This window comes from Myotis lucifugus, unplaced genomic scaffold, assembly GCF_000147115.1.
Source record: "Myotis lucifugus unplaced genomic scaffold, Myoluc2.0 scaffold_480, whole genome shotgun sequence".
Taxonomy (NCBI): Eukaryota; Metazoa; Chordata; class Mammalia; order Chiroptera; family Vespertilionidae; genus Myotis; species Myotis lucifugus.
Window position 1 is genome coordinate 640,830 of NW_005871528.1, and position 23,612 is coordinate 664,441.

General features: G+C 53.0%; 2 protein-coding genes and 1 non-coding gene across 8 annotated transcripts; 2 read left to right on the forward strand and 1 right to left on the reverse strand.

Moving 5' to 3' along the window:
• Positions 1 to 114: 114 nt before the first annotated feature.
• On the reverse strand, positions 115 to 3,468 carry ASPHD1 (aspartate beta-hydroxylase domain containing 1). Its single transcript, XM_006103347.3, has 3 exons — positions 2,487 to 3,468; positions 1,023 to 1,136; positions 115 to 379 (listed from the first exon to the last, which is right to left on the reverse strand). Exons 1-3 carry the CDS (start codon positions 3,355 to 3,357, stop codon positions 270 to 272), a joined length of 1,095 nt encoding a protein of 364 aa, XP_006103409.1. The 5' UTR covers positions 3,358 to 3,468; the 3' UTR covers positions 115 to 269.
• On the forward strand, positions 629 to 23,612 carry SEZ6L2 (seizure related 6 homolog like 2). Of its 6 annotated transcripts, none has more exons than XM_023744621.1 (20): positions 632 to 881; positions 1,649 to 1,794; positions 5,189 to 5,363; positions 6,269 to 6,400; positions 7,038 to 7,337; positions 7,666 to 7,805; positions 8,086 to 8,287; positions 12,941 to 13,126; positions 14,038 to 14,206; positions 14,861 to 15,024; positions 16,728 to 16,928; positions 17,367 to 17,505; positions 18,113 to 18,309; positions 18,427 to 18,621; positions 21,094 to 21,285; positions 21,369 to 21,560; positions 22,061 to 22,099; positions 22,281 to 22,398; positions 22,486 to 22,606; positions 23,056 to 23,268. In XM_023744621.1, exons 3-20 carry the CDS (start codon positions 5,285 to 5,287, stop codon positions 23,083 to 23,085), a joined length of 2,796 nt encoding a protein of 931 aa, XP_023600389.1. In that variant the 5' UTR covers positions 632 to 881; positions 1,649 to 1,794; positions 5,189 to 5,284; the 3' UTR covers positions 23,086 to 23,268. The 6 variants fall into 6 exon arrangements, with proteins under 6 accessions (XP_023600391.1, XP_023600393.1, XP_023600389.1 ...); XM_023744622.1 differs by having other exon boundaries at positions 640 to 881; positions 22,510 to 22,606; positions 23,056 to 23,612; XM_023744623.1 differs by lacking the exon at positions 22,061 to 22,099 and having other exon boundaries at positions 629 to 881.
• Positions 634 to 759, forward strand: LOC111823406. The gene has a single exon (XR_002826419.1). It is a non-coding gene; the product is annotated as a U6atac minor spliceosomal RNA (small nuclear RNA).

Sequence of the window (23,612 nt, forward strand, 5' to 3'; positions counted from 1 at the left end):
GGTGATGGCCAGGGCGATGGCTTGTGTTAAGGGGGTACCTAGCTAGCTGGATGGGAAGACATGCACCCCTGCCGTGGGGCTGGTAGCTGGGAAGAAAGTAGTCAGGAGTTAAAAGAGAATTTAAGATCTGTATTTCGATGTTTCACTAGCAAGTTCCCACCCTCAGCCCCACCCCGCCTCCTGCATTGGAGAGGAGGTCCTGGCAACCATGCAACCACCCCGGAGTGCAGCATATCTCCAGCCCAGATGTCTGAAGGCAACACCTTCCTTCAAGGGTCTGGTGCAAAGACAAAGTCGAGGGCCTGGCGCTCAGCTCCAGCCACGTTGGGATGCCAAAGGTCCACGATGAAGACCACTCGAGGTCCATCTTCAGGGGAGCCTAGGGTACATGGGAATGGAGGCAGAGAGTAGCTGACATTAGGCGCTTATATGCCAGAGCACTCACCAAGTAACCAAAAAAGCAAACACTTTGTAAGTAAATGCCAGGCACTGTTCATCATGTGCATTAACTCTTAATCATCAAAACAAACTCTGAGATAGTTCCATAATTATTCCTATTTTATACAAAGTAACAGGCACAAGGAAGTTAAATAACTTGTCCAAGTTCAAGGAGCTAGTAAGTGCCAGGGGTATGTATTGTATTAAACGAGAGAAGGTTAGCACCATCCTTGACAAGGGTGGAGGAGGCCCTTAGGCCTGACAACATACGTGTAGTTAAGGTGTTGCCAACTACTTGGTAGCATCTAACCATGTGGGTGCCAGAGGAGCACAGGAACCCCAATCCAGGCCCAGGGTCTTGTGCTGTTAACCACTTTGTACCTACATTGATTTATTTAATCCTTCAGCCACCTGACCAACAAAGCAGTTTCCTCATTTCACAGGTGATTGGAAATTATGACTTGTTCAAGGTTATGCAGCTAGAAAATGGTGGCACTGGGCAGTTGGCCTGAGTCTGCAGCCTCTCATCTATTCCCCTCCACTCTTAGTCCCGCATCCCTTCTAGCAGAATGGGACCCCATTACCATTATGAGCCACTGTGTGCAGGAAGGAGTCATCCACCAGGAGACAGTGTCCCTCAGCCCAGCACTGGGGCTCACCCCCAACCACCAGCTCACAGCCAAGGGGGATCTTCAGACCTGTGGGAAAAGACCCAGGCATCCAGCATTCCAGCCTCTATGGAAGGAGCCCATCCCATTCACAAAAAGCAGACAGGGGGTCCTAAACACCAGGTTCTGTGGCGGTTCCTCTTGCTCTCTGGAAGGTGACTGGAATAGAATTATAAAACAACTAGAGGCCCGATGCACGAAAATGTGTGCAAGAACAGGCCTGCCTTCCTCCGGCACCCGGGACCCGGGACCCGGCTGGCTTCCCTCAGGCCCCGGTTTCCGTCAGGAACGATGTCAGGAAGACATCTGGTCTAATTAGCATATTACCCTTTTATTATTATAGATACTGGCTGAAAGAAGTACTGGGAGATAAGGGAAATGCAGTGCAAAGCACAGTCTATTCTGTTTTAGAGAAAAGGGAAGGCTTCCTGGAGGAAGTGGCATCTCCTCCTAGGCTTCTGACAATTTAACTCAAGAACCTATTATGTGCTGGGCCTTCCCTCCCTGCGAGATATGAAACTAATGACTTCATCCTTGCCCAGGGACCACACAGCTGTACTGTGAGAAAACTGAGCAGCCACTTCAAATGATGAGGAATAAGAAGACATCCCAGAGGAGGTGTGACACTTGGAAATATGAGTGCTAAAGACTAAGTACGAGTTTTCCAGGAGGTGATGAAATGATAAAGGTAAAGACATTTTAGGTTAAGGGTATAGCATAAATGTGGTGTCTGCCAGGATTAGCCAGAAGGCCTTTATTTTGAAAGCATGGTGGGAGAAAAGGCAAGGAAGGGAACAGATGGGAGGTGAGGAGAGAAAGGATCTAGACTTGATCCTGAGGCGAGGGTACATCCATCTGGTAGCACAATAAGATCATGGAATGAAATAACCAGAAACTTGTTTTCCTTTCCATTTTCTCCATCTTTAAAACATCAAAAAGAGCATCTCAAGTTTGGTGCTACCATGACACTAACACCTTACTAGTATTGCTCCCTTCTAAGTAAAGAGACTGTAGGCTTGTGTCTCAGACTAGAGTATTTAGCCAAAATTTGTAAAGCCTTTTTTGAAGTTTAAATTTGTTTTCATGATTACTCTCTATTTAGGACACATAATACTGATTATCATTGTTCTATAAAAATTCCTTTTAAGTAAGTAAAACAAAACGTGGGGGGAGTCCATATGAAGAAACACAGTCCAGGTGGTAAGTGACTATGGCAAAGCTTATGAAGATAGTTTGCAAGTAACTGAAGCTCGGGAAATGCCACTGCTGTGGGCAACAGTTGTGGAAGATTCTGAGAAGAGGCATGATCAGAACACAGTGTACAAAGCTCTGGTGGCAAAGGAGAGGCAAGGAAGTTGTCTGCAGGCATCATCTACTTACCCAGATGGCATCTGACCCGGGCATTGGTGGGTCCACAGCGGCCTTCAAGCCGGGCCCCCGGAAGAAGGACAGAAAAGCCAGCGTTGCCGAAGGAGTTGGCACTCATGAAGCTCCGCAGCCCCCTCAGTGCCCGATAGGCCCCAGGGCACCGGCGGCAGTTGTTGGGCTGGCACCGGCCTGCTTGGTACAGCAGGAGCTGGTAGCACCCAGGAGCCAGTGGTGGGGACCAGCCCCGAGGCAGAGGGGTAGTTCCTGAGAAATCCCAGCTCACAGCCCCAAAGTCCCGCAAAATAGCAGGGAAGCTGCTTTCCAGAAGTTCCACATCATGTCGCTGGGCATCCCGCGGCACGAAGGGCACAGAGGGCAAGTTTGGCAGGAAAAGCAGGCCTGGGCGCTGAATGCCCAGGACCCCTGGCCCTCCTCCAGGGCCAAGGCCACCCTGAGCTGCCCGCCTCACCCTACCCATCCCTGCCCAGGAGTAGCGCCTGGCGTAGGCCCGAAGGCGGCGGCTCACTAGTCCTTCTGTCCTAGGTCCTTTCCCAGCCTCCCCAGAGCTCCCTGGGCTTGGCCTGCCGACCTCAGAGCATCCCCCAGGCCCACCACTGACACCCCCAGCCCGACTCCCAGCCGCCAGGGCCTGCAGGTCCTGGGAGCCTAAGTAGTAGCAGTACCAGAGGAAGAGGGAAGTGAGGGCTCCGAGCAGCAGGGTGAAGGCTGAGGAGACCAGGGGCAAAGGCCATGTGGGCATGATGGGCAGGGAGGCCATGGCCAAGAGGCCTGGGGCATCTTCCAGACCCCAGTTCCCCTGTCCCCCCAGTTCTTCCTCCATGGCTACTCCCTGGTTCCCCCCGGGGCTGTTTCCCTTCCACATTTCCACTCTGTTCTCCCTCCTTCTGAAGTCTTCTCTCCACCTTGTACCTCCCTCCTTCTCTCCTCCCTCGTGTACCTTTAACCCTCTTCTCCCTTTCCTTTCTTCTGCCTCTCCCCCCACTCTCTTATCTCTCCTTTCTCCTTCCAGCACTTTCCTCTCTCACCCTCCGCCTCTCCTTTCTCCCCCTCTCCTTTCTTCTCTCCTCCCTCCACCCCCACCCTCCGCCCCTACCCTCCGCCCCTTTCCTTCTAGCTTCCCTGGACAGCAGTTCCTACCCCAGCTGGACCCGCAGCCCGGGGGACCGGAACCTGCCACCAGTCGTCCTCCGCAGCGGCTTCTCTCCTCTCCCCCTCTCTCTCCTGCGGCCCTCTAATCTCATTCCACCCGGCCGGCGGGTTCTCCCTCTCGCTCTCGCTCTCTCTCGCTCTTTCTCCCCTACTCGCTCCTTCCTTGGCTCTCACACATCCTGACGTCATTCCTTCCTACAGCAGTCTGCTCAGCTTAGTTACCCCAGCCCCTGCCCAGTGGCAGCGGCAACTCAGCCAGGGGGGAGGGGGAAGGGGGGTCGTCGCCGGATTTCCCTCTCCCCGGACCCCGAAAGGGCGCCACGTGCGGCGCCAGGGGCAAGTTGCCAACCTCCAGCCACCCCGCAATGCGTAAAGTAGGGGCGGGACAAACCAAGGGGTGGGGCGGACTGCGGACGGGGACGCTGTGGCCTGTCCTTGGGTCTGCAGAACCCTGGACCCATCTGCCTGTGACTCCGCCTCCCCTTTCGCTTCCCCGGGAGCCAGCCCCGGGGGCAGCCTGATTGACAGTAAAGGCGGTTTCAGCCAATCGCCCACGGCGCTGGGGGCGGGGCCCGCTCAGGCGCGGCCGGGAGAGCTGTCCGCGCGCTGGTGGTGCTGAACAAACGCGTCGGAGGCGTTGTGTGTGAGGCCAGAAATAAAAAAGTTAAAGCCCCTGCCGGCTGGCCGGGCTCATGTTGTATGTTGTCTGGTAAGATGAAGGGTCTCTCCTCTCCAAAAACCAGCCTGGTTACCCCTTGGGCTTCTCACAAGTGTGGAAACTTGCCACTCTCCTGGAGGAGGGCGGGGAAAGCCATTGCACAGGAGCTTCGGTAGAAAGGAAGGGGAAGTCCATGGGGTGAGGGTCTGGATAAGGGTTGGGGGCATATTGGGAGCCTCGGCAGCCTGGGAGGAGGCGGTTCAGAGTCCAGATGTTGCTGTAACAGGGAGAGGGGTCCGTAATTACTGCTGGAGCCAGAGAGTTTCCCTTGCCTTCCCTAGGGGCCGCGGGAGTGAGGATTACGGTCCTGGCTCATATGGTCCCTCCTTCCTCCATCTGCACTTCCTCCTCCCTCCCGCCCCCCAATAAATCTCAGGCCCCTCCCTTCGCCCGTCCCCAGGATCTGACGTGGACTCGACACCTTTCTCAGCTTCTCCCTCCGCAGCTCTAGTGCCCGAGCTTCGGCTCTCTAGGTTCCGCAACCCCCTCTGCTCCCCGCCAAGCCCCTCTAGAGCCCAGTAGATCCCCGACCCCACCCCAGGCCCCTCACAAGCTGTCTTGCCTTTCCCCAGCTGGATCACACCTTGGGATCCAGCCAGCCTGGTGGACCCAGGCGCCTGACCAGGAGGGTAACCCAGGAGGCCCGGTCCTTCGGCCCTCTCGGCTCCACCCCCTGCAGCCGGAGCCGCGCCCCCTCTCCCTCAGATCCCGGAGCAGAGAACAGAGGAGATTGGGCAAAGAGGGTTGGGCTCCAGGCGACCCCCCAGCCCAATTCTCCCCCTCCATCCCAAGGGGTAGAGAAATTGTCTTCCTTGCTAACTGCCAGGAAGAAAAATAATAAAGGGGAAGATAGAGACAGAAGAAAGGTGACAGCTAGATTATTTAAGAGAGGCGCAGAGACGAGAAATCAGTGTGAGTCGCCATGGGGACTCCCAAGGCCCAGCATCAACCGCCTCCCCAGCTGCTGTTCCTAATTCTGCTGAGCTGCCCCTGGATTCAGGGTAAGGACATGGGATCGTGGGGGTGGGCCATGAAAGCCCCCAGGGGGGCCCTTTACCCTCCTTTCTCGGAACACCCTGGTCTCCAAAGCTCCTGAGGCAGGGGAGGGGCACTGCTGATGGAAAGCGACTAGCCAGGGCTTTCCAGTTTGAACCTGGAGCCCCTGACCCCACTGTAGAAGAGGTGGGGGAATGAGTGAGGGTAGCTTTTAGCAGCATCTCAAGGGTTACATACAGGAAGGAGGGCTGGGAAAGTTGGGGGGATGTCTGTGGAGGCGGCAGAACACGCAGAGTACCTGAGTAGGAGATGGAGATGCTGGGAGGGATGCCAGGCACTGCACACACAACTGTTCTTGGATGTGTGGACAAAGACAGATGAGCAAAGGCACTGCTCAGAGACCAGATATTCAGTCCCCCACTCTGCCCCTCAGCAAGACACGGGAGAGACCACAGAGAAATGAGAAAGAAGAGAGAGAGAGAGAGAGAGAGAGAGAGAGAGAGAGAGAGAACGTACACCACACTGCAGAGATAGAAATCCAGAGAGAAAGCTGGGTACTGCAGAAGCAAGGGCTGGGAGGTGCTGTCAGACCAGGAAACCAGGAGACCACTGAGGTGAAAATGAAGGCAGCACCATCCCCCCTTCTCCACCCTGCTGGCATGTCAGGGTTCATTGGAGCCAAGGTGCTCACTGAAGGCCCACACCGCCTGGGGGGAAATGTGGAGAAGAAGGTGGAAGATTGTGAGGGGCAGCTGGGAGCCTCTCCTTCCATCTTAGCTCTCAGCTCAGCCTGGGACCCTGTGAGCTCCTGCAGGCCCAGCTGAGGAGGGAGGAATAACTCCGGAAAAGATCTTTCTGGTGAATGGGGAGTGTGGGGCAGTGGAAGGGCTCATACAGCTTCATCTCTCAGGTCTGCCCGTGAAAGAGGAGGAGGCACTGCTGGAGCCTGGAAGCGAGACCCCCACGGTAGCCTCGGAGGCCTTGGCTGAGCTGCTCCATGGGGCCCTGCTGAGGAGGGGCCCAGAGATGGGCTACCTGCCAGGTGAGGCTCCCGGAGTGGCAAGAGTAGCACAGAGGCAGAGGGAGGGACAGTCCATTAACAATCAGAGGGAGATAGAGGGTGATGGTTAGAGAGACCCAAAACTGAGCAAAGACAGATAAATAGAATGGTCAAGAGATAGAAAAACAGATAATCCGAGAAAAAGACAGATGGAAAATCAGAGAACCAGAATCAGAAAAATGGTGGGAGAAAGACACAAAAAGAGAAAGAGAAATGCAGAGATTAGTAAACCTAGAATCATAAAATCAGAGTGATAAGAATACTAATCAGAGAAATAAAAAGAGTTCCAGAGAGAGCAAGACAGAGGAAAGAGAAAGCGGTCGCTAGGAGAGGAACCAGATCTGAATGGGGAGGCAGAGAGGCTCAGGAGACCATCAGAGTGGAAGGACCTGGTCCAGAGGTGAACAGCGGAAGAGAAAGGGGAGCGGATGTCAGACTGTAGAAGCCTTGGGAGGAGGTGAGGAATTGGGGTGGGGAAAATAGAAGTGGAGGGTCTGCACCTTGTGGGGAAGGTCTTTTGGGTTCAGTGGGGAACCCCCAGTTTCCCTCAGCCCTGTGCCCCCCTCAAGACCCACCAATTTGCTCTTCCTGTGCCCTGACTTCCCTTGCACTGTCCCAGGATCTGATCCAGACCCCACGCTAGCCACCCCTCCAGCCGGCCAGACTCTTGCAGCACCCTCCCTGCCACGGGCCACTGAGCCAGGGACAGGGCCTCTGACAACAGCCGTAACCCCTAAGGAGGGTAGGGGGGCAGGCCCCACCGCGCCCGAGCTGCTGACCCCGCCTCCAGGAACTACAGCCCCACCCCTTTCTGGCCCCACCTCCCCAGGCCCGCCCCTTGGGCCTGAGGGAGGAGAGGAGGAGACCACGACCACCATCATCACCACAACAACTGTCACCACCACGGTGACGAGCCCAGGTGAGGCGATTGAAAGGGAATGGAGTAGTGTTCAAGAGGAGCAGGATATGAATAGGAGAGAGGCTGCAGGGAAGGGGTGCAAGAAGGGATCTGGGTACAGATAGGAGAGTTTCTGCTTAATAATATGCACCCATACCATGTACCTTTCTATGTTTTATCCATGTTACGGTTGGGGGAAGGGGATTCTGGGCACAGGGGGAGAGGAGCTTTGGATAAAGATGACGAGGGGTGCGGGGGAGAAGAGAGATGGGGGCCCCCAGAGTTGCATGACTGGGAGGGCAAGAACACAGGGATTTGTTCGACTCCAGCCACTTATATATCTTTTTAGTTTTGTGTAATAACAACATCTCCGAAGGTGAAGGGCATATTGAGTCTCCAGATTTAGGAAGCAGCACCAGCCGCACCTTGGGACTCCTGGACTGTACATACAGCATCCATGTCTACCCTGGCTACGGCATTGAGATCCAGGTAAGTGGACGTAGCATATAATCCTGAAACCTCCAAGCCCTTTCCTCTGGGTCCTAGGGTGTGCACAGATTTGACTTAAGAGCCAGAGAACCTGTTTCCTAACACAAATGGGCCTGCCTTCTGATGGTCAGGAAGACACCTGGAGTTCTACAACTTGGCCACTGTCACCGTGGTGTTTGGGCTGCCACATACAGGGAAAAGGAACGCAAGGGGGGGGGGGATTTGGGGGTTTTCCACCCGGGTTGACTTACCCTGGTGAGTCTGGGTCTGGCTTCTGTAGGTGCAGACGCTGAACCTGTCGCGGGAGGAGGAACTCTTGGTGCTGGCTGGTGGGGGAGCCCCAGGCCTGGCCCCCCGACTGCTGGCCAACTCCTCCATGCTGGGAGAAGGACAGGTCCTTCGGAGCCCAACCAACCGGCTGCTCCTGCACTTCCAGAGTCCTCGAGTCCCAAGGGGCGGTGGCTTCAGGATCCATTATCAGGGTGAGAGTCCAGGGTGCTGGTGGAAGGGCAGGGGCCACACTGGCACAAGGGACATCCCTCGGAGACTTCCATGCACAGGGCAACATGGGGACTTTTCCTCCTGACTAGCACCCTGGGGGCAGAACTCTCAGAGGAGACCTGGGCACAGTTATTTCACACACTTACAGGCCTATGTCTGAGTGTGCATGCATCCAAGTGACAGCTCATCCATTCACTCAACAAATGCTTAGCTAGTTCCACTTCATACTGGCCCTGGGTTAGCCTTGGGGAGAGGAATGAAGAAGCCACATGTAAATCTGACTTCAAGGAACTCAGAATCTAGGTAGGAGATGGGCAAGTAATCAGGATGATTATAATTCGGTGAGCTAAGGACCCTTATCCCTATGGTGGAGGAATACAGGCAGAAGGAGCAAATATCAAAGGAACCTAAATTTCCCCTATGGAATATAGGGGCACCTTCTTGGAGGAGATGATTAAGCTGAGACCTAAAAGATTAGTTAGCTAGGGAAAGGGTAGGAGGGAGCAAAAGAGGAAGGAAGGCAGATGTCAAGATGGATGGAAAAGCACACTCCAAGACCCAGAGAGGAGAAAAAATGTGAGCCCCTTGAAGAGTTGAAGTAATTCATCATGGAAGATAGAATGGTCATAGCTTTGTGATCTGGGACAAGTTACTTAACTTTTCATTGTCTCATCTGAAAAATGGGGATTATAATACTTACCTTGTGGTATTATTAAGATGATCAAATGAGTTAATACATGTCAAGTGCTTAAAATAGCATCTGGTACACAGTGAGAGCTGAAAATGTCAGTCGTTGCTATTACAGTAAAAGCACAGAAAGGGGAGGCGGGAGAAGTAAGCTAAGAGACCAGATCAGGAGGAAGGTTGGATTGGGCTCATGCTCTTATCAGCATCAGTAAGGAGTTCAGACTCTTCTTCCGGTAAGGGAGGGGGGATATTTTGAAGTATTTAAAGCAGGATAGTGACAGCCTTAGATTTGAGACCGAGAAAGATCCTGCTTACTCCTGGGGCAGGGAAGGGGAATATATTCGTGCATGACTGCATTCATGAGCATCTACCCACAGACAACCTACACACGTGTATATCCACACTCGCCTGTGTGTACGGGGAACCTTCCCACAATGCAAGTGTATGTCCTAGCATCCATGTGTACATGTGTTCAGAGGGCTCAGCCACTGTCCCGTTCCACATACCGCTGCCTCTCAAAAAAGCCTTCCTATGTCCTCAGAGACAAGGAAACTGGGTTGAGTCAATGTCCCTTTCACATCACCTCATGGCCTTGCCTGCCCTTTTTTTTTTTTTAATATATTTTATTGTTTTTTTACAGAGAGGAAGGGAGAGGGATAGAGAGTTAGAAACATCGATGAGAGAGAAACATCGATCAGCTGCCTCCTGCACACTCCCTACTGGGGATGTGCCCGCAACCAAGGTACATGCCCTTGACCAGAATCGAACCTGGGACCCTTGAGTCCGCAGGCCAACGCTCTATCCACTGAGCCAAACCGGTTAGGGCTTGCCTGCCCTTTTGTTAGCTTTGCTGACCCCATGCTCCTTTCCCAGGGCACACACACAACTTATATCCCCACTTCATACCCTCTCCAGCCTTTCCTGAGGCTTCCACTGGAGACCTGCTCCAGGGACTCATATGTGCAAGGTGGAGAGACCAGTGAACTGAGGGACACACAGTTGGTAGTCAGGGCCATATGTAGTTGTTGGGGAGCGAGGGCATGCCTTGAGGGCCTAGGGCAGAGGGTTGGACTTCAGATATTACAGAATGTTCCCCTGCTGCCTCCTTTAAGCAGCCACTTCTCTGGGGCATTGAAAATAGGACTCTAGGCTAAGTAGAACATTTGGGGAAGCAGGGTTACTTCATAAATTGGCCTTCATTACCTATCTCTGTCTTCCCTGCTTTACAGCTTCTCCAGGCACCTTTGGGACCAAAACCCTGTTTAAGCCCTTCCAAATGTGCCCGAGCTGGGCCTCTGGTCCAGCGTGGCCTCATTAGCTTCTCTGACAGACCAAAGTCTCCATCACCCCTCACCCCAAGCCCAACAACTATTGTTTCATTTGCTTCCCACAGCAACCCTGGGGGTGGCCATTGTCAACTCCATCTCTGGGAGGAAGAGAAAGACTCGGGTTATATGGTTTGCTCAGTCACCTGCAAATTCATTGCAGAGTCAGAACTGCGATTCCCTGACTCCCAGTCATTCATTAATTACGGCTGGTGAGACGCAGGGGACTAACATTTTCTGAGCACTTTTTATATGCTGGCTGCTTTGCATGTTTGTTTGTTTGTTTGTTTGTTTGTTTCACTTAAAGGCCAATCCTTATTGATAGGGATTATTATTGCCAGTTATAGGTTAGAGGCCCTAGAGGCGAAGTCGCCTGCTGAAGGTCATATAGCTAATAAGTTATTATCTGGAACTCAGATCTGCCTGTCTCCGAAACCAGTGCTCTTTGCACTGTCACATTGCTGCTTGCCTGCACCAATTGATCATCTAGGCCAGGCTTTTAGAAGACAAAATAAATAAGGCTTGGTTCAGTCTCTTAATGGCAATAGACAGTGGTTAATGTGATTATAAACTTACTAGAGGCCCAGTGCATGAAATTCATGCATGGGTAGGGTCCCTAGCAGCTGCCTGCTGTGCTGGCCAGGGCCTTCCTTCATACCATGCCACCCCCTGGTGGTTATAGCAAGCGATCAAACTCCCGAGGGGACACTTTGCATATTAGGCTTTTATATATATAGCTATGTGTGGGACTGTGTATAGGCAAGAGAGCAACCAACTCTATTGGGGAGAGAAAGGGTCAGGAAGCCTCCCTGAAAGAGATGGCACATCAGTTACTCCTTGAAAGATTAGAAAAAGCCAGAGAGGGCCTTGCAGGTAGGGGAAATGGTGTAAAAAACCATGGAGGTGAGACCATAAGGAGTCACAACCTACACTATGTAGGATATAGGGGCCATAGGTGATGAGAATTGGAGGTGGATGTGCTGGGCAGGACCTTGCTGTGGGGCTTGAATGTCAATCTAATGCACTGAGACCTAAAAAACAATAAATAAATAAATAAAGTACTGAGACTCGATTCTGTTGGTCCTGGAGAGCCATCACAGAGGCTAACATTTATTCAAATCAATGTTTCCTAGACAGTTGTTTTTATGTCTGTCTATCTCAGTAGTCTGTAGATTCCCAAAGAGTAAGGCCTGAGTCTTTTCATCTCTTTCTCCCCAGGACCCTGCCAAGGAACTACTTGTTGAATTTTGAATATAGGGAGAGACCAGGTCTCTTACAGAATCACTGAGGGCTAGAGAGTCCGAAAAAGCAAAGGCCTAGGCCAGTGGTCGGCAGACCGCGGCTCATGAGCCACATGTGGCTCTTTGGCCCCTTGAGTGTGGCTCTTCCTAAGCCTTAGGAGTACCCTAATTAAGTTAATAACAATGTACCTACCTATATAGTTTAAGTTTAAAAAATTTGGCTCTCAAAAGAAATTTCAATCGTTGTACTGTTGATATTTGGCTCTGTTGACTAATGAGTTTGCCGACCACTGGCCTAGGCAAGCTGGTATCTCCCAAGCCCTCTGCTAATTATACTCTTACCCTCCTTCAAGACCCAGCTTTGATGTATTTCTTCCAAGAAGCCCTTCTCGATGAGCTCTGCCTGGTCTGAAACAGACACACAGAGCTCTGTCAAGATCAAGTTCATAGTCCATAATTTACTACCAAGTCACTTTCTATTTTTTTGTTTTATCTCGTATAATTCTACAAGAATTTCAGGAGGCTTTTAAAAAAGAATTCAAGCAATAAAATGAAATAGAATAAGAAAAAATTGGTACCAGGTAATGTTTATTAAAGCTGAGAAAATAGATTGTGGACAAGCCTTGTTGCCAGGGATAAGTCATAATCTGGTTCTGAGCTTCCTAGAGGCCAGTGCAAAAATAATAGAGAGATTACACAGTTCTCACAACAAGAAAGGAAAAAACAAAGCAGTTCTTTAATGAAAGCAAAGCTGTCCCTAGCACTTCACTTACATGGGGAGATCTATTTAGGGAGCAGTGAGTATGAAGGCCTTTAATGGTGAAATAGTCCAAGTTTCTAGAGGAGTTTCATTTGGTTCCTCTAGGTGAAAGCTGAGGGCATAATACCCTAGTGTACCTCAGTGGAAGTCCACTGCCTGTGTAGAGGGGAGAAAATGCACTGAATAACTTGAATGCTCATTGGCTGTATCTGGAAATAGGTCACAGTGTTTCTCTGACTACCTCAAAAGCACTGTGTGAACTCACTTTGGAAGGCAAACAAGCTCTGCAAATATATTATTTGTTATTATTAGAGCTGGATGGGGTTCAGAGAGGTCAATTGATTTGCCTGGGGTCACACAGCAAAAGAATTCTAGGATCCAGAATTTCTTTGAGTCTCAGGTACCTTATCTATCAAGTGAAGGGCAAAGTGGGTAAATTACAAAGATTAGAGGAGATAAGAGATGTTGAAATGAGCTCTTCATGAGAGTGTGCCCATGTGAGGACTCCAGTATGGAGCCATTTTGTGCCCCCAGGGGTCCTGGAAAGAGGGGAGGAAGTGCTGGGGGACTGGGAGGGTGACATGGAAAATGACCCCCCTCCTCCCTGCTCTCCCGCTCCAGCCTACCTCCTGAGCTGCGGCTTCCCTCCCCGGCCGGCCCACGGGGACGTGAGTGTGACAGACCTGCACCCTGGGGGCACGGCCACCTTCCACTGTGATTCAGGCTACCAGCTGCACGGTGAGGAGACCCTCATCTGCCTCAATAGCACCCGGCCAGCCTGGAGCGGTGAACCCCCCAGTTGCATGGGTGAGTCTCCTGCTACAATAGGTGGGGGCTTCTGTCCTAGGAACCCCACTGGAAGGGTCCTCTCTTGGGGGTCTCCATCTTTGGGGAACACCCATCTTGAAGGGGTTTGGACCCTGAAGAGTTGCTATCCTGGGGCCTCCATCTGGAGCTCTTTACACTGAGGTCTCTATCCTTGGAGTCCCCATCGTTGGGGGATCTCCATCCGGGAATGTCCCACCTGGAAGTTTCCATATTGGGAGTCACCCACTGGAGGTCCCTTCTTTTGGAGACTCCTCATCTTAGAACAGCGGTTCTCAACCTGTGGGTCTCAACCCCTTTGGCGGTCCAACGACCCTTTCACAGGGGTCACCTAAGACCATCGGAAAACACATATATAATTACATATTGTTTTTGTGATTAATCACTATGCTTTAATTTTGTTCAATTTGTAACCATGAAATTGGGGGTCACCACGACATGAGGAACTGTATTAAAGGGTCACAGCATTAGGAAGGTTGAGAACCACTGTCCTAGAAGAAACCATTCTTGGGGCAGGGGGTGGGGGGTGGAGTCTCAAACTGTTGGGAGGGTCTCTATCCTGAAGAGTCTTCATTCTGGGGATCCCAACTTGAAGATTTTCTATCTGAGGGCTTAAATTACAGGGCTTCCCCATGGTTACCCATCCCAGCATGTCCACATCGGGGGAGTCTTCATTTTGGTGGAATCTCTGTCCTGGGGGTGTCCACTCTGGGTTTTCTTATTCCAGGTCTGGGTGCCTACCTGGGCAGTAACCTCGAAAAGGTCCTGTTCTCTGGGGTGGGCGTGTAGGGCAGAGGCCATGCTGAGGCCAGGTCCCAGGCAAAGGTGTGGATGCAGCAGTTCTGAAGATTGGGAGGACAAGTCACCTTAACCTGCCCCTCCTCTGCCCACAGCATCCTGTGGTGGCACCATCCACAATGCTACACTGGGCCGTATCGTGTCACCTGAGCCCGGGGGAGCTGCAGGGCCCAACCTCACCTGCCGCTGGGTCATCGAAGCAGCTGAGGGACGCCGGCTGCACCTGCATTTCGAGAGGGTCTCGCTAGATGAGGACAATGACCGGTGAGGGTCTGGGCCTGGGGTCAGAGTCCCACCTCAGGGAGATAGGGAGGCTGCAGTGGGGAGACAGACAGACCTTGGGTGGGTCCCAGTTGGGATCTGTGTCAAACACAGGTTAGTTCTCTTTCTTAGACAGTAGCCGTGGAAGCTTAGATGAATCTCTTAGCCTCTCTGTGCCAGTTTCCTCATTGGCAGAATGGAGGGAATAGTACCTCTCTCTCAAGTTTCCTGTGAGGATAAATGCATTAAGACATGCAGTGTGCTTAGAATGGTGCCCAGCACACAGTAAGCACTAGAAATGTGTTTGCCATGGTCGTCATCATCATATTATTTATCTAACAAACCGGTATCCCAGCTCTGCCCAGTAGTTGCTATGTGACGTTAGGCAGGCTACTTCATCTTTCCGGGTCTCAATTTCCTCATCTATAAAATGAGAGGTTTCCTGTGAGCATTAAACATGATAAAATAGGTAAAGTCTTAGCTAAGTACATGGCATATAATTAATGTTGGAAAACAATAGCTATGAAAATAAGCAAGGCGCTCCAGTGGCACGATCGGCGAGCGCGCGGTACTTATAAGAAAACACGAAGAGCAGGTAAGAGATGAAGCAGCTTCTGAGGGGAAACTGAGCTCCCGGCCACCCTCTGTCCACTCCAGGTTGATGGTGCGCTCAGGGGGCAGTCCCCTGTCCCCGGTGATCTATGACTCTGACATGGATGATGTCCCTGAGCGGGGCCTCATCAGTGACGCCCAGTCCCTCTATGTGGAGCTGCTTTCAGAGACGCCTGCCAATCCCCTGCTGCTAAGCCTCCGGTTTGAAGGTAACTGCCCCCCCCCCCCGGGCCCCAGCCCCTGTGCCTTCCCCTCTTCCTGATGCCCACACACGGTCACAAGCACATACTCTATCCCTGCTCATCTCCGTGTTTGGATTCCTGAAACCTGACTTGCCTCCCCACCCAAAACGACAAGGATGCCTTCGTATGGACCCTTTCTGATTTCATGAGGTGGCCTTTTCTATTTAAGCTTCATATATGGCTGGATCCAGGTACACAGCCGAGGGACCAGTTACCTTAACCTCTCAGTTCTTTCCTCTGTGTTGGCTTCATTCTCCAGCACTCAGTTTGTGGTGAACCCAGCAGGGCCAAATTAACATACTACCAACTTAGCAACTCTATCAAAAAGAGAGCAAGCATACCACTTTCCCAAGGGCTTCAACGAAAAATGCCAGGAAATGTTCTGATGGCCTGGCTTAGGTCATATGCCTATGCCTGAGCCAATCGCCATAGCTAAGGGCAGATTATGATTGGCAGATCCACATCACGAGGCCATCCCTCCTTGGCCCCAACTGAACCTGATGGACTGGAAGTGGGGGAGGCAGGTGTGCCAAAAGGAAGGGGGATTGGATGCTGGACTGGTAGAAATAAGGAGGTCAGTTATCATGGGAGAAGGAACATTTGAGCTGGGCCTTACAGATGGAGATAATTTTAAAGGAGAGAAATTGGGAATTAATGTTTTGGGTGAAAGGAACAGTGTGAACAATGGTAAAGAGGTAGAGAGAGGCATGTTTGGGAAACAGAATTTCAGTGTGGCTGTAGCAGAGGATTTGTGCAAATAGTAGCACGAGAGAGACAAAGAAAGTGAAGTGCTCAGAAATGAAATGAATCAAAGGGTTGATTCATTTCATTTCTGAGAATCAGAGAAATGGAATTGGCTCTGGGCCCTAATGGATGTGTAGGATTTGTCCATGATACCTTATAAGGTTAACTAACAGTGAGACAGACAGTGAATCTACAAAATAAATTGCATGTTCTATTCTGAGAGTGCAAGGAGCATGCCCAGGTTGGAGGCCTGCCCCCACAGTGTGGGCCACTACTGACTCAGGAGCGTCGGGCTCCTGTTCTGTATCACAGGTATCTTAGCTCAGAGAATTTTGCAGCCAAGGTATGGTCAGGTGGGAAAACAAAAATGCTCCTCAAATGTTCATTTTCCTGACTTAGTCCAAAGTCAACACACAGCTTTTGTGTCAGCTGCACTTTTGGGTGCCAGCCCAGCATGGACCATCAGGGGTTATCAGAATCCAACAGTTATTCCTGAGAAGAGAACACACCTCCATGAGCCAGTGTCCTGGGGCACGGTCCCACCCCCCTTCTTTGCAATTTCCAGAGGCAAGTGTTTGTGGCTGGTAATGAAGCAACCTGGGTTTCAGACTTGGTTCTGCCACTGCCCTACTGTGTGACTGTGGGCAAGTTTGGTTTTTGTCTGTGGACCTTAGTTTCCTCATCCGTAGAACGGTGGCTAGGATTTGACTAGCCCAGGGGCTTCCCTCCAGAGGCTGGGGAGGTAACATCAATGTACGAAGGACTGTTAGGGTTTTAGGGAAACTGGAGAGTGAAAGCTAAGTCCAAAGGCATTCAATTTTAAGCAGCCCACTGGCCAAACAACACTTGAATTCAGCCCAAGTTCCCGATTGAGACCCCTTGAGGCCTGTCCTAATGCGTAGTTTGTGTGATTGACTCTTCCTTAGCCTTTGAAGAAGATCGCTGCTTCGCCCCCTTCCTGGCACACGGCAATGTCACCACCACAGACCCTGAGTACCGCCCAGGGGCGCTGGCTACCTTCTCATGCCTCCCAGGATATGCCTTGGAGCCCCCTGGTCCCCCCAATGCCATCGAATGTGTGGATCCCACAGAACCCCACTGGAATGACTCCGAGCCAGCCTGCAAGGGTGAGCCTTCCATATCCCAGTAAGACCTCAGTCTACAGACTACCCCCCGAGCTGGGAATCCTAGGAAGGCCATTCACGGAGACCTGCATATCCAAACCTAATAAACGCAGGCCTTGGGTAATCTCTGTCCCTTTCAGAGACTTAGTTTTCAGAACTAAATGATTGGTGGGCTTGTTACAGAATCCAGGGGTCACAACCCAAACGTCTCCAACAGCTAGAAGTGGAGCTGGGCGAAGTGGGGGACTGGGTGGAGAGTGGGCGGGGTTAATTAAGAGCAGGGCTGGGGATTGGATGCAGCAGGACTAGGGGTGGCAAGAAAAAACAGGTAGCAGGGAACCGGTGAGGCGTCTGGTGCATACAGTTGGGAGTGGAGGATTGTGGTGAAATGGAGACTACATGCCCACCTGGGTCCTGACTTTGACACCCTTTCTACCCTAGCCATGTGCGGAGGGGAGCTGTCGGAGCCGGCTGGTGTGGTCCTCTCTCCAGACTGGCCCCAGAGCTATAGCCCCGGCCAGGACTGCGTGTGGGGCCTCCATGTCCAGGAGGAGAAGCGCATCTTGCTCCAAGTTGAGATGTAGGTTTGGGTGCCGCAGAGGATGCGATGGGTGTGGGCTCAGCAAACTGTGGTGTAACAACACACTAGCCTGCACCCCCAGCCTGGTAGCTCCTGTGTCTACCCAGGACTGGGTGAATGTGTGGTCTGGTGAATGAGGAGACTAAGGTTCCTGGCGGGGGTGTGGGGGTCAGGTAGACCTGGGTACACACCGCTAGTCAGCCAGTCTTGGAAAACGGCCTTCCTCCGGGCTTTTGTGGGAAAGGGCATCTGGTCTGGAATCTCCCACTCGGGCTGTTTCTGAGGCCACCCCAGAGCAGATCCCCGGGACCCAGGCCCAAGTTGTTGCAGCACCAACAGAACTAAAGTGGGTGTGGGGAGAGTGCAGTAAGCTGACTTGATATGAGGTAGTTAACGGGACTGGACAGAACCGGAAGTGAGCGTGGCCAAAAGCCGGTCCTCAGGCGGGGCCTGGAGTTGGGCGGGATGATCAAGAGCACGAGGAGCCGCAGAACTAGTGGAACCTGGAGAGGCCAGCATAGAGAAGCCCGTAATTGGCCAAGACTGAGGAGGGGCCAGACGGATCGGATCGTAGTCCAGCCTCCATATCTGGTCCTACTCCCTGCAGCTTGAATGTGCGCGAAGGGGACATGCTGACACTGTTCGACGGGGACGGTCCCAGCGCCCGAGTCCTGGCCCAGCTGCGGGGACCTCAACCGCGCCGCCGCCTCCTCTCCTCTGGGCCCGATCTCACGCTGCAGTTCCAGGCACCGCCCGGACCCCCAAACCCGGGCCTGGGCCAGGGTTTCGTGTTGCACTTCAAAGGTACCGAGGTCTAGGGTCCCCAGATGGGCAGGGTTCCAGCAGGAGCGAGGCCCCACGAGGCTGGACGGGTTCCCTGGTCGCAGGGCAGCCTCTGAACTCGCCGTCTCTACCCTGCAGAGGTCCCCAGGAACGACACGTGCCCCGAGCTGCCACCTCCGGAGTGGGGCTGGAGGACGGCTTCCCACGGGGACCTGATCCGGGGCACAGTGCTTACTTATCAGTGCGAACCGGGCTACGAGCTGCTCGGCTCCGACATCCTCACCTGCCAGTGGGACCTGTCCTGGAGCGCTGCCCCGCCGGCCTGCCAGAAGAGTGAGCCCGCCCCGCCCCGTCCTCTCCCGGCCCCGCCCCTGCCCTTCTGGGCTCCACGCTCCGCTGGGCCCCGCCCACTTCCCTCTGCGCCCCGCCTCCGGCCTTTGTCCCCGTCCCTATCCTGTCCAGGTTCCATCCCTTCCCTCTGGGTCGCTCCGCCCTATGCCCTTTGGTGCCCGAAACTGCCCTCTGGACCTCAGTCTCATCCTCTCGGGCCGCCTCCCTGTCTCTGGCACTGCTCTGGTCTCCGACCCCGTTTCCTCTGGGTCCTGCCTCATCTTTCCAAGGCCCCTCCACTGCGCATTGAAATTCTACCCTCCCTACCCCATCAGTGCTTGGTTACTCGCTTCCTGTTCTAGGTCCTGCTCCAGTGTCTCAGCCCCCAGCCTTTGACATTACAGGGAGTCCTAGGCAGTCAGTGAAGCCCCATGCTGGATTTGGGCTGGGGTTACACAGAGGGGTTGGGGTCCCTCCCTACCCTGATGGAGTTCACAGTCTGAGGGAGGGACAGCTAGTTAAACAACTCAGGATATTACAGGGTGGTAACCACAGGTACTTAACATCTCACTGGTGAAGTAGGAATAGGGGGTTGTGAAGAGCAAATGAAGTTTTTCACACACTGCCTGGTGCTGTAACAGTAAGTAATAGCTGCTGTAAGTACGAAGAAGGGCTGTGGGAAGAGGGGGGCGTTATTTGTCCCAGGGAAGAGGCAGGACATTTCACAGAAGCGGTGATATTTATTTTTTTTTATTATTATTTTTTAATATATTTTTTATTGACTTCAGAGAGGGAGGAAGAGGGAGAGAGAGATAGAAACATCCACGATGAGATAGAATCATGGATTGGCTGCCTCCTGCAAGTACCCCACTGGGGATGGAGCCCACGACCCGGGCATGTGCCCTTGACCGGAATCGAACCCAGGACCCTCCAGTTCGCAGGCCAACACTCTATCCACTGAGCAAAACCGGCCAGGGCAGAAGCGGTGATATTTAAAGGAGCTGGGAGCCGGGCTGGTGTGGCTCAGTTGGTTGAGCATTGTTCCATGAACGAGAGGTCACCTGTTTGATTCCTGGTCGGGCACATGCCTGAGTTTTGGATTTGATCCCCAGTACAGGGCATGCAGGAGGCACCTGACCGATGTTTCCATCTCTTTCCCTCTCCCTTTAAAAAAAAATCAATAAAAACATATTTTAAAACAACAACAACAACACACTTTAAAAATAAATAAATAAAGGAGCTGGGAGTTTTTCTCTTTTAGAAGAGCAAAAAGGGGTGGCATCGTTCACTTTCTCCCAGTTTGGGGCGGCCTGTTACTAGAATAAGGGATTGTAGGTCTTCTACCTGGCCCTTGGGGGCACTGGTGGGGCCCATGAGCGTAAGTTTCAGGAGGCCAGATTTGGATTGGACACAAGTCTAGTTGACACAGCTTCCCAGACGGGACAGGGACAGGGACAGGGACAGAAAAGGATGGAGGCAGGGTCCAGAGTGGGTAGGCCTAGCCCGGCTGCTCCAGGCTCAAGAGGGAATCTGCCCAAAGAGGCACACTGAGCCTGAAGCTGAGCTGAGACTCAAATCTCTGAATTTCAGCCCAGTGCTCCACAGCTGTGCCCCTGAGTGGTTCCAGCTCTGCCATTCCCTGAGTGACTGTGCGCTAATCACTTGACTGCCCTGAGCCCTGGGCCCCAAGGCAAATGACAGTGATACTGACCTCAGGATGATCAGAGTATATATCAAGTTTTTGTTGTTGTGGTTTAATCCTGACTCTAGGATATTTTTCCATTGAATTTTCAGAGGTAGTGGAGGGGGTGGGGGAGGGGGGGAGAGAGAAATATTGATGTAAGAGACATATAGACCAGTTGCCTCCCACACTTGCCCCAGCTGGGAAGTGAATCGAACCTGAGAACCTCCGGTCCTCAGGCCAACGCTCTAACCTCTGAGAAACACAGGCCAGGGTGAGGTTTTTTTCCTGTTTTTTTTGTTTGTTTTTAATCAGAGCATATATCATGTTTGTAAACATTTAGCAGGATGCCTTGCACAAGTCTGTATATAAGAAATGGCTGTGATTATGACTCTTCCACAAGGTTGTAAACTCAACACCTGCAGGGGCCAGGCAGGCGCTGTTAGTGAGCAGACTGGGCTGGGAATGCTGAGGGAGAGGAGCCGGCGGGCAGCTGCTGTTCTTCCGATGGCTGCCAGGCAGGGCTGACACTGCGGGGATTTAGCTGGTATGCTCAGTGCAGTGGTTAAATATTTAACATTTTATCCTAGGATGGGGCCTAGGTTGCCCCAATCACTGTGTTCCCGAAGAAGCCAGAAATATAAAATGCATTGAATTATAAGTTTTTCCAACTCCTGCTCCCTTCATTCTGAGGAAATAGTGGGAAGTAGGGGGTTCAGGCATCTCCTAGCCCTGAGCTTCTGGGAGGTCTTTTAAGGCACTAGGTCCCCTTGACTTTGCTCTCTTGTCAACAGTCATGACTTGTGCTGATCCTGGTGAGATCACCAACGGGCACCGTACCACCTCGGACGCTGGCTTCCCTGTTGGCTCCCATGTCCAGTACCGCTGTCTGCCGGGGTACAGCCTAGAGGGAGCCGCCGTGCTCACCTGCTACAGCCGGGACACAGGCACACCCAAGTGGAGTGACCGGGTCCCCAAGTGCGCCTGTGAGTCGGGGGACACCTGGGAAGGATGGCTGGGTGGCTTGCTCAGCAGTGCAACTGGCATGTGACTGACATGTTCCCTGCAGTGAAGTACGAGCCGTGCCTGAACCCAGGGGTGCCAGAGAATGGCTATCAGACGCTGTACAAGCATCACTACCAGGCGGGCGAGTCTCTGCGCTTTTTCTGCTATGAGGGCTTCGAGCTCATCGGCGAGGTCACCATCACCTGTGTGCCCGGCCACCCCTCACAGTGGACCAGCCAACCCCCACTCTCCAAAGGTGCCTGGGCAGGCAGGGCAGGAGGGACATAGCAGTGTTTGGGGAGTGACAGGGCTGAGAAAGTCAGGTAGCAAATTGGAGACCAATGGTAACCCTGCCGAGCTCCCCATCCACCTCCTGTGGGCTCGCATCCGGAAGTCCGGGGGAGTCACGGTCATGAAATGATCCTAAGGGATGTAGTAGAAGGGGCTTTGGTTTGGAAGTCTCTTGTCCTCTAGAAAGGTCTCAGTTTCCCTATTTTTGAAAATTCTACAGACCTGGATGGTTTAGACTGCCCAGGGTTAGGATCCTGGGACTTTAAGGGGTCTGCAGGGGGAGGAAGAAGGCCCTGCCCTGACTCCTCCTCCCTCTCCCCCACCAAGAGAAAGACAAAGCTTAGGTTAAGCATCAGGCAGAGAGAACCAAGCTGTCCAGCCCAGCCCCACTGGGCTCCCGCCCTCTACCCAGCCTCCTTCCCTCCCTGGCTCAGACCCCGTCCCCTCCCCCTCCTCTCCCTGCAGTGGCCTATGAGGAGCTCCAGGACAACCGAAAACTGGAAGGTCAGTGAGGGCACAGGTGGAGACCCAGGCCTGGCTGAGTCGGGAGGGCAAGGCAGAGGCTGGGGGCAGGAGGCCAGGCCCCAGAGGGGTGAGGCCCAGGGTTCAGGGCCCAGGGCAGGAGGCTGGGAGAGCCCAGGGCTCGGCACAGCCCCAGCTCAATGACCTCTCCTCCTCCCACCAGTGACCCAGACCACAGACCCATCAAGACAGCTGGAGGGAGGGAACCTCGCCTTGGCCATCCTGCTGCCCCTAGGCTTGGTCATTGTCCTCGGCTGTGGCGTTTACATATACTACACCAAGTAAGTACCATCTCGGAGCTGTGGCCGGGGCGGGCATCCTGCCTGCCTGGTGGGTGAAGTGGGGTTGGGGGCTCACCTCTCTATAAGCCTCTCCATCTCCTCCCTTCCCAGGCTGCAGGGAAAATCCCTCTTCGGCTTCTCGGGCTCCCATTCCTACAGCCCCATCACCGTGGAGTCAGATTTCAGCAACCCACTGTATGAAGCTGGGGTGAGCCCTTCCCCTGCCCCTGGAGTGCCCACCTCCCAGCTCCCCCAGGACGCCATACCTTCTCTCACGGTCTCTGTAATCTGTCTTGGGAATTTCAAACTCAGCTGCCTACAAAGGCCACATCAATGAACAAAGCAAGTCAGGTGTGAACAATAGGGAGTGGTGAGGACTTTGGCTCACGGAAGAATTTGTGCCCCACCTAGTCCATAGTGGAAACAGGCCCAATTCCAGATTGTTCAAGACAATCCAGAAATTCAGATTTTTATGTGCTTTTAATATGCTGTAGGATGAACCAAACATATCCATTTCCACCCTATGGCGCCCAAACCACCAATGATGTTACCTGAAAAGTCCAGGTTCTTTCCCCTTCCCCGTGTTCATACTCCCATGTTGCTGCCTCCTCCACCACCATCCCACTCCAGCAACTGATCCCATCTCTCTGTCTCCAGGATACACGGGAGTATGAAGTTTCCATCTGAACCCCAAGACTAAGGCTGCAGGACCCAGACGTCCCTCCCCTCCTCATTCTGGGCGGGAGGAGTGCAGGACCTGGTCTCTGGCTCCTTCCTTCCTGTTGTGTAAATAGTCTCCTGGTCCCACAAGGGGGCTTTGTTGGCCCTGGGGACCCTACAATAAATAAACCAGCATCCTGTCACCCAGAACCTCCTCTTCTCAGTTGCCAAATAAGGGGCCTCCCCCACCCGACTGGCTTTTGGATCCTGGCATGGGAACTCAGTTCCACTACAACGCCTGGGGCCCCTCCAGCCCAGGGTACCTCATAAGGACTGCCCCCGAGAGCTCCGCTGTTCCCTTGGCCATGAAGGCTCTGCCCTTCCCAGATGCTCTGGCCCCAGCCTAACCCCTGGGCTTGGAGGGTCAGAAGGATGAAGGGGGAGCTGGGACGAGGCCCCTATGCCCTTCCTGCCATCTACTCAACCCACAGTCTCTCCACCTTTGCTTCTGGATTTTTGTTTTTGAGCAATAAACTGGAAACCACCATTTGTAA

Coding starts and splice junctions, on each gene's coding strand:
- ASPHD1 (XM_006103347.3), bottom strand. CDS start 3,357: ATGTGGAAGGGAAACAGCCCCGGGGGGAACCAGGGAGTAGCCATGGAG. Junction 1,137..2,486: donor CCGGGTCAGATGCCATCTGG/GTAAGTAGATGA, acceptor CTTTTCCCACAG/GTCTGAAGATCCCCCTTGGC. Junction 380..1,022: donor GCACACAGTGGCTCATAATG/GTAATGGGGTCC, acceptor CATGTACCCTAG/GCTCCCCTGAAGATGGACCT.
- SEZ6L2 (XM_023744621.1), top strand. CDS start 5,285: ATGGGGACTCCCAAGGCCCAGCATCAACCGCCTCCCCAGCTGCTGTTC. Junction 8,288..12,940: donor CTTCAGGATCCATTATCAGG/GTGAGAGTCCAG, acceptor CTCCCGCTCCAG/CCTACCTCCTGAGCTGCGGC. Junction 18,310..18,426: donor TTTCGTGTTGCACTTCAAAG/GTACCGAGGTCT, acceptor TCTACCCTGCAG/AGGTCCCCAGGAACGACACG.